We start from the raw sequence: 10,000 nt of genomic DNA on the forward strand, positions 1-10,000 counted from the left end.
TGGGCCACTTAAATTAAAATGGTGAACACATACAAAATGTGGTGGGTCACTTAAAATCAAAATGGTGGTCCACTTGAATTATAAGGCGGACCACGTAAAATAATGTGGCGGGCCACGACAATGATGTGGTGGGCCACTTAAATTAAAATGGTGAACACATAAAAAAATGTGGTGGACCACCTAAAATCATATGGTGGGCCACTTGAATTATGTGGCTGACCACGTACAATGATCTGGCAAACCACATAAATAACTAGGCGGGCCACTTTAAATGACATTGCGGGCCCCTTAAATTAAAGTGGTGGACCATGTTAATGTGGTGTAACAGCCAAAATTACATGGTGGGCCACTTGAATTATGTGGCTGACCACTTAAAATTATTTGGGAAACCACATAAATGACGAGGCGGGCCACCTTAAAGGGCGTTGCGGACCTCAAAAAATGATGTGGTGGGCCACTTACGTGGTGCACCACGTAAAAAACGTGGTGGACCACCTAACATGATACGGTGGGCCAATTGAATTACGTGGCGGACCACATGAAATGATGTGGCGGACCACTTAAAATGATCTGGGAAACCACATATATGACGGGGCGGGCCACCTTAAATGGCGTTGCGGACCTCAAAAAATTATGTGGTGGGCCACTTACGTGGTGCACCAGGTAAAAAATGTGGTGGACCACCTAACATGATACGGTGGGCCAATTGAATTATGTGGCGGGCAACATGAAATGATGTGGCGGACCACTTAAAATGATCCGGGAAACCACATAAATGACGAGGCGGGCCACCTTAAATGGCGTTGCGGACCTCAAAAAATTATGTGGTGGGCCACTTACGTGGTGCACCAGGTAAAAAATGTGGTGGACCACCTAACATGATACGGTGGGCCAATTGAATTATGTGGCGGACCACATGAAATGATGTGGTGGACCACTTAAAATGATCCGGGAAACCACATAAATGACGAGGCGGGCCACATTAAATGGCGTTGCGGACCTAAAAAAATTATGTGGTGGGCGACTTACGTAATAATAATAGATTTTATTTGTAAAAAGCACTTTACATTGAGTAAACAACCTCAAAGTGGTACAGTGTATTAAACAAATAAAAATAAAAATAAAAATAAAAATAAAAATAAAAATAAAAATAAAAATAAAAATAAAAATAAAAATAAAAATAAAAATAAAAATAAAAATAAAAATAAAAATAAAAATAAAAATAAAAATAAAAATAAAAATAAAAATAAAAATAAAAATAAAAATAAAAATAAAATAAATAAAAATAAAAAAAAAATAAAAAAAAAAATAAAAAAAAAATAAAATAAAAAATATAATAAAACAAATAATTAAATAACTAAAAATAAATTTTGCCTAATAAAAATATATTTATTTTACCGTTAACTGTCAGTTGCAATTGTACTTGGTATGCGTTGGGAATGGTCCATCCACACCGGGTGTCACCACCACAAGCTGCTCAGTCAGACTTGACACTCGTCAGGAGTCCCATCTGGGCATGCATCACTTCAAATCCTTCCAATTACAGGATTTTTGAGCAAAAACGCTGAGAAAAAAAAAAAGAATCTGCCAAAGTAAATCCAAGGCTGTCCTGGAACAATTTGGAGTTTAGGTATATTTTAAAAGTGACACGCAGAATTCCTCTCCCCGGCTGTCAGTATGTGTCTAAGTGCTGCTGACTCTGACAAACACGACTTAAAATGCACTAAAAAGTAAGATTTGTATTTATTTATTTATTTATTTTAGACGTCTGCCTTCAAAATAACTCGTTTGGATATTTGGCTTCTTAGCTAACACCATTTACCGTTTGGCTGTAATACTGCACAGGTCGAACAAAACATGGCTTCCTGACCCTGTATCTTGTCTTCTAACAAGTACTGTCAAAGAAATAATCACACTTTATAATTGTGATTAATCAGGATTAATCACAGATTAATCAGGATTAATCACAGATTAATCAGGATTAATCACAGATTAATCAGGATTAATCACAGTAAACATATGTGTTTATATATTTAACATTGACTTTATTCATTAATATTCCTGACACTGTACCTTGTCTTCTAACAAGTGCTGTCAAATAAATATTTACACTTTATAATTGTGATTAATCATGATTAATCACAGTAAAAATATGTGTTTATATATTTAACATTGACTTTATTCATTAATAATCCTGACACTGTATCCTGTCAAATAAATAATCACACTTTATAACTGTGATTAATCAGGATTAATCACAGATTAACCAGGACTAATCACAGTAAAAATATGTGTTTATATATTTAAAATTGACTTTATTCATTAATACTCCTGACACTGTATCTTGTCTTCTAACGAGCGCTGTCAAACAAATAATCACACTTCATAATTGTGATTAATCAGGATTAATCACATTTTCCCGCATATATATAATATTTCATCATCACATTGTGATTAATCACTATGAAAATATATGTTTATGTATTTGAAATTGACTTTATTCGTTAGTATTCCTGACACTGTATCTTGTCTTCTAATGAGCGCTGTCAAAGAAAAAAATCACACTTTATAATTATGATTAATCAGGATTAATCACAGTAAAAATGTGTGTTTATATATTTAAAATTGACTTTATTCATTAATATTCCTGAAACTGTATCTTGTTTTCTAACGAGCGCTGTCAAACAAATAATCACACTTTATAATTGTGATTAATCAGGATTAATCACATTTTCCCGCATATATATAATATTTCATCATCACATTGTGATTAATCACTATAAAAATATGTGTTTATGTATTTAAAATTGACTTTATTAATTAGTATTCCTGACACTGTATCTTGTCTTCTAACGAGTGCTTTTAAACAAATAATCTCCCTTTATAAGTGTGATTAATCAAGATTAATCACAGTGTGATTAATCAGGATTATTCACAGTAAAAATGTGTTTTTATATTTAAAATTGACTTCATTCATTAATATTCCTGACACTGTATCTTGTCTTCTAACGAGCGCTGTCAAACAAATAATCACACTTTATAATGGTGATTAATCAGGATTAATCACATTGTCCTGCATATATATAATAATTCATCATCACATTGTGATTAATCCAGTAAAAATATGTGTTTATATATTTTAAATTGACTTTATTCATTAATATTCCTGACACTGTGTCTTGTCTTCTAACAAGTGTTGTCAAATAAATAATCACACTTTATAATTGTGATTAATCAGGATTAATCACAACAAAAATGTGTTTTTATGTATTTGAAATTGACTTTATTCATTATAATTCCTGACACTTTATCTTGTCTTCTAACAAGTGCTGTCAAACAAATAATCACACTTCATAATTGTGATTAATCAGGATGAATCACAGTGTGACTAATCAGGATACACCCTTCACGTGACCTTGAAGGGTGTATACCATTCTATGGGAGCTTCGGCGGTCCGCGGTCTCTGAAAAGTTGGGGAATTCTTAGTCCAGATAACAAACTTAGGTCTCACAGGTGCGCAACTTTGACTGTCAATACTGCCCCACTTACAGGGGCAATAGGTCTTGAACACATATGGTATGGTATTCACATGACCTTGAAGGGTGTATACCATTCTATGGGAGCTTCGGCGGTCCGTGGTCTCTGAAAAGTTGGGGATTTCTTAGTCCAGCATACGGGTCTCAGAATGTCTCTCTCCGTCACACAGGTGCGCAACTTTGACTGTCAATATTGCCCCACTTACAGGGGCAATAGGTCTTGAACACATATGGTACGGTATTCACGTGACCTTGAAGGGTGTATCTACCATGCTATAGGAGCTTTGGCGGTCCGTGGCCTCTGAAAAGTTGGGGACTTCTTAGTCCAGCATACAAACTTGGGTCTCGGAATGACTCTCTCCATCACACGCAATTTTGACTGTCAATACTGTGTCTCCGTTACACAGGTACGCAACTTTGACTGTCAATACTACCCCACTCACAGGAGCAATAGGTCTTGAACACGTATGGTAGGATATTCACGTGACCTTGAAGGGTGTATCTATCTACCATTCTATAGGACCTTTGGCGGTCCGTGGTCTATGAAAAGTTGGGGACTTCTTAGTCCAGCAAACAAACTTAGGTCTCAGAATGTCTCTCTTTGTCACACAGGTACGCAACTTTGACTGTCAATACTGTGTCTCCGTCACACAGGTACGCAACTTTGACTGTCAATACTGCCCCACTCACAGGGGCAATAGGTCTTGAACACATATGGTACGGTATTCACGTGACTTTGAAAGGTTTATCTACCATTTTATAGGAGCTTTGGTGGTCTGTGGTCTGAAAAGTTGGGGACTTCTTAGTCCAGCATATAAACTAGGGTCTCAGAATGTCTCTCTCCGTCACACAGGTGCACAACTTTGACTGTCAATACTGCCCCACTTACAGGGGCAATAGGTCTTGAACACATATGGTCCGGTATTCACGTGACCTTGAAGGGTGTATCTACCATTCTATAGGAGCTTTGGCGGTCCGTGGTCTCTGAAAAGTTGGGGACTTCTTAGTCCAGCATACAAACTTGGGTCTCGGAATGACTCTCTCCGTCACACAGGTGCGCAACTTTGACTGTCAATACTGCCCCACTCAGAGGGGAAATAGGTCTTGAACACATATGGTACGGTATTCACGTGACCTTGAAGGGTGTATCTACTATTCTATAGGAGCTTTGGCGGTCCGTGGTCTCTGAAAAGTTGGGGACCTCTTAGTCCAGCAAACAAACTTAGGTCTCAGAATGTCTCTCTTTGTCACACAGGTACGCAACTTTGACTGTCAATACTGCCCCACTCACAGGGGCAATAGGTCTTGAACAAATATGTTACGGTATTCACATGACCTTGAAAGGTTTATCTACCATTTTATAGGAGCTTTGGTCTGAAAAGTTGGGGACTTCTTAGTCCAGTATACAAACTAGGGTCTCAGAATGTCTCTCTCCGTCACACAGGTGAGCAACTTTGACTGTCAATACTGCCCCACTTACAGGGGCAATAGATCTTGAACACATATGGTACAGTATTCACTTGACCTTTAAGAGTGTATCTACCATTCTATAGGAGCTTTGGCGGTCCGTGGTCTCTGAAAAGTTGGGGACTTCTTAGTTCAGCATACAAACTTTTGTCTCGGAATGACTCTCTCCATCACACAGGTACGCAATTTTGGCTGTCAATACTGTGTCTCCGTCACACAGGTACGCAAATTTGACTGTCAATACTGCCCCACTCACAGGGGCAATAGGTCTTGAACACACATGGTACGGTATTCACGTGACCTTGAGGGGTGTATCTACCATAATATAGGAGCTTAGGCGGTCCGTGGTCTCTGAAAAGTTGCTGACTTCTTAGTCTAGCATGCAGTTTTTGCACAACCTCAGAATGTCTCTCTCCGTCACACAGGTACGCCGGTGACCCGGGTGACCGCCACGGACGCCGACGACCCCGTCTACGGGAACAGCGCCAAGCTGGTCTACAGTATCCTGGAGGGACAGCCCTATTTCTCCGTGGACCCCAACTCTGGTAAGCCTAGCGTACCGCGCCGCCGTGCTAAACACTAGCGATGGAGACGCTCCAGAGAAATCCTTTTGTGTGATCCTCATTGTTTGGCCCAGGATCTGGAGCAGGATGGAGACACTGGCTCATTAAATTTAATGGCCGCCGTTAATACGCTCGGCAAATCCTTTCACTGTTACCGACCAACGGAGAGCATGGTGTAGGACAAAAACTGGGATTGAATGAGCACCACGCCCATTATGGGACCACAAAGAGGGCGAGATAGGGCCTTACAAACGGGGGCAGATAACATCTCATGGATTATTTCTTTCTTCTTCTGCAGAACAGCGCCGGGCACGTCGGGCCGAGACCTCTTTAGCATTTAAACCGTGTCCCTTTCCTGAGACGCTCGGACGGAGATAAACCAGCTCACAATGTCACCTCGTTTAGCGCGGAGTTAGACATGCACCACAATATCAGGTGTTAATAGTGTTTTTTCAAAATAAAATAATTTTAATGAGCTGACCGGGATAAGTAATGTCTTGTTTTATTATCACATTCCCCAGTCTCAAATACAGTTGCATTTAGTGTGGGAAGGCCATTCTAAAACCTTCATTCTAGCCTGATTTAGCCATTCCTTTACCACTTTTGACGTGTGTTTGGGGTCAGACCTACTCAGTGGCCTAGTGGTTAGAGTGTCCGCCCTGAGATCGGTAGGTTGTGAGTTCAAACCCCGGCCGAGTCATACCAAAGACTATAAAAAATGGGACCCATTACCTCCCTGCTTGGCACTCGGCATAAAGGGTTGGAATTGGGGGTTAAATCACCAAAATGATTCCTGGGCGTGGCCACCGCTGCTGCTCACTGCTCCCCTCACCTCCCAGGGGGTGATCAAGGGTGATGGGTCAAATGCAGAGAATAATTTTGCCACACCTAGTGTGTGTGTGACAATCATTGATACTTTAACTTAACTGCTATTTATTTCTGCGTGCCACGCTCTGCCACGCTGTCACCTAAGAACTGGTCTAATGTGGTCCTATTCCCTGTTTCTAGTCAGGACTCGAGCAGCAGCATTCCAGATGTCGAGTTAACTGCTATTCTATATCTGTGTGCCACGCTCTGCCACGCTGTCACCTAAGCACAGGACTAATATGGTCCTATTTCCTGGTTCTAGTCAGGACTCGAGCAGCAGCATTCTGGATGTCGAGTTAACTGCTATTTTATTTCTGTGTGCCACGCTCTGCCACGCTGTGTGTGTGTGTGTGAGACAATCATTGGTACCCAACTGCGCCCAAGACCCAACCTCCGGGCTGATGATTTTAGGTTGTCCTGAAAAACTTGGAGGTAATCCTCCTTTTTATTTTTATTTTTACCCAACGTGGCCCCCTGGGTTAAAAAGTTTGGGGACCCCTGCTATAGAATTTAGGATTGACCAGTGTGTTTTATTCCCTGAGAGGAAGACTGGTTGCGCAACAAATTGGGGGCTTGTCCGGGATTCTACTGTACAATCTGTGTTCTCCACAATACCAAAATAAGTCAGTCCCTGCCCAAGGGCATATTTTTGAGCGATTTAACAGTATCTACTGTTATACAAGCTGTACAACGACTACTCTAAAGTAAAACCAACTGACAGAATAAAGTGTGAGTGCTGTACTCGGCAGCCTGCCAAGTGTAGCCTTTTCCACCTACTCAGTGGCCTAGTGGTTAGAGTGTCCGCCTTGAGATCGGTAGGTTGTGAGTTCAAACCCCGGCCGAGTCATACCAAAGACTATAAAAATGGGACCCATTACCTCCCTGCTTGGCACTCAGCATTAAGGGTTGGAATTGGGGGTTACATCACCAAAAATGATTCATTCACGGGCGCGGCCACCGCTGCTGCCCACTGCTCCCCTCACCTCCCAAGGGGTAATCAAGGGTGATGGGTCAAATGCAGGTAATTATTTCGCCACACCTTGTGTGTGTGTGACAATCATTGGTACTTTAACTTTAACTTAACTGCTATTTATTTCTATGTGCCACGCTCTGCCACACTGTCACCTAAGCACTGGACTAATATGGTCATATTCCCTGTTTCTAGTCAGGACTCGAGCAGCAGCATTCCAGATGTTGAGTTAACTGCTATTTTATTTATGTGTGCCACGCTGTCACCTAAGTACTGGACTAATATGGTCCTATTCCCTGTTTCTAGTCAGGACTCGAGCAGCAGCATTCCGGATGTCGAGTTAACTGCTATTTTATTTCTGTGTGCCACGCTCTGCCACACTGTCACCTAATCACTGGACTAATATGGTCCTATTCCCTTTTTCTAGTCAGGACCGAGCAGCAGCATTCCGAATGTCGAGTTAACTGCTATTTTATTCCTGTGTGCCACACTCTGCCACGATGTCACTTAAGCACAGGACTAATATGGTCCTATTTTCTAGTTCTAGTCAGGACTTGAGCAGCAACATTCCGAATGTCTAGTTAACTGCTATTTTATTTCTGTGTGCCACGCTCTGCCACACTGTCACCAAAGCACAAGACTAATATGGTCCTATTTCCTGGTTCTAGTCAGGACTCGAGCAGCAGCATTCTGGATGTCTAGTTAACTGCTATTTTATTTCCGTGTGCCACGCTCTGCCACGCTGTGTGTGTGTGACAATCATTGGTACTTTAACTTGAACTTATTGTCCTGTTGGAACACCCAACTGCGCCCAAGACCCAACCTCCGGGCTGATGATTGTAGGTTGTCCTGAAGAATTTGGAGGTAATCCTCCTTTTTTCTTTTTGTTTTAACCCAACGTGACCCCCTGGGTTAAAAAGTTTGGGGACCCCTGCTATAGAACTTGGCATGTTTTATTCCCTGAGAAGAAGACTGGTTGCGCAACAAATTGGGGGCTTGTCCGGGATTCTACTGTACAATCTGTGTTCTCCACAATACCAAAATAAGTCAGCCCCTGCCCAAGGGCCTATTTTTAAGGCATTTAACAGTATCTACTGTTATACAAGCTGTACAACGACTACTCTAAAGTAAAGCCAACTGACAGAATAACTTGCCAGCCTGGCAAGTTTAGCCTTTTTCCAAAAGTGTCGGAAATAAACGTTGCGGTTTGTTCCGGGGCATGTTTACACAACAACAAATTGCGTTTTGACCGCGGTAGGCTTCTTGGAAGCCGGCCCACTTCTTCTCCTTTTGTTTCCCGTGAGTCTGCCTGCATTTCAACTCCCAGCGTCGACGTTCTGACGGCCCGGCTTTGATTAGTAGGTGGGAAAAAAAAAAAGGGAAAGGAGGACGAGGACGAGGGCGGGAAAATAAACATGCGGAGGCCGCTTTTGTCCGGGGCTTCACTTGACTTTAATGAATGTTGCGATCCGGCCCGGGATCTTTGGGCGGGCTTCAGAAGTTAATGACGGCACAAATGGAAAGTATTATTTGCTGGATAATGGGCCCTCGGTGCTGAACCTGAGCTGAATAAGAGTGGCTTTGTCCGCCTGGCTGGGGACAAAACCCCCCCCCCCCCACACCCCCGCAACCCCCGCCCCCCGCCCCTCGCCCTATCAGGGGGACACATCTCTGAGTCCCTCCGTTTCTGTTTATGCGGCCTCAGCCAGGTCAAGCGATCATCTGTGATATATTGCACAGTTCAACAATGAGCCGCATCAAAGTCCTTATTAAATCTACATAATTGCGGGATTCATAAGCGGCTGCGTTATGAATTCAAACTCGTATTGATCATAATAATTACTTCTCCCCTTCAGCGCTGCCATTAAGGCGGCCGGCTATCTCCAAAACACATTCCAGCTTGGATCTTTAATTGCTTTCCCAGCTGACAATCTGACGTGGCAGAGATTGGATTAGTTAAAAAAGAAGAGCATTAATAACAGATGAGATGGACATTTTCCAACGTTGTGTTTGTATCTGAATGGACAGACTCATTTTGTACGTGACTGGAAAGACGGACGTGTAAGTTTGGTGTGTGTGTCTGAACGGACAAATAGATCTTAGTAATATGTGGGTGTGAAAAGGCAAGCTTTTTCGTCACTATATATGAATATTATGTGTGAATGGACAGACAGATGTGTACATTTTGTGTATATCTAAAAGACAAGGTTTCATATTTGAACAAAAGGAAGGGCTGTTTATGTTTTTGTTGTGTGTATGTGAATGGAAAAATATATGTTTAAAATATGTGGGTGAAAATAGGCAGGCATTCTGCACCATATATTCATATTATGTGTGAATGGACAGACGGATGTTTACATTTTGTGTGAATCTAAAAAAAACGTTGTTTCATATTTGGATGGAAAGACATACTTTGAAGTTGTAGGTGTGTGTATATGAATGGATACATATATGTTTACAATATGTGGGTGAAAAAAGGCAAGCATTGTATGTGTGAATGGACAAACATATTTTTACGTTTTCGGTGAATCTAAAAGACGTAGTTTCATATTTGAACGAAAAGACGGACGTTTAAGTTTTGTGTGTATCTAAATGGA

The 10,000-nt window shown here is 41.5% G+C and overlaps 2 protein-coding genes across 3 annotated transcripts in view; one reads left to right on the plus strand and one right to left on the minus strand.

The window, feature by feature from the left end:
* Nucleotides 1-10,000, minus strand: part of cdh8 (cadherin 8) — a 465,099-nt gene that overhangs the window by 179,047 nt on the left and 276,052 nt on the right. The gene's annotated exons all lie outside the window — the stretch shown is intronic.
* Nucleotides 5,161-10,000, plus strand: part of LOC133642670 (cadherin-8-like) — a 70,899-nt gene continuing 66,059 nt past the window's right edge. Inside the window, exons 1-3 of the mRNA XM_062037022.1 lie at nt 5,161-5,181; nt 5,224-5,263; nt 5,429-5,548. Of these exons, the coding sequence (XP_061893006.1) occupies nt 5,161-5,181; nt 5,224-5,263; nt 5,429-5,548 (181 nt within the window). The remainder of the gene's footprint in view (nt 5,182-5,223; nt 5,264-5,428; nt 5,549-10,000) is intronic.

Source organism: Entelurus aequoreus, linkage group LG02 (assembly GCF_033978785.1).
Source record: "Entelurus aequoreus isolate RoL-2023_Sb linkage group LG02, RoL_Eaeq_v1.1, whole genome shotgun sequence".
In the NCBI taxonomy this organism is placed as follows: domain Eukaryota; kingdom Metazoa; phylum Chordata; class Actinopteri; order Syngnathiformes; family Syngnathidae; genus Entelurus; species Entelurus aequoreus.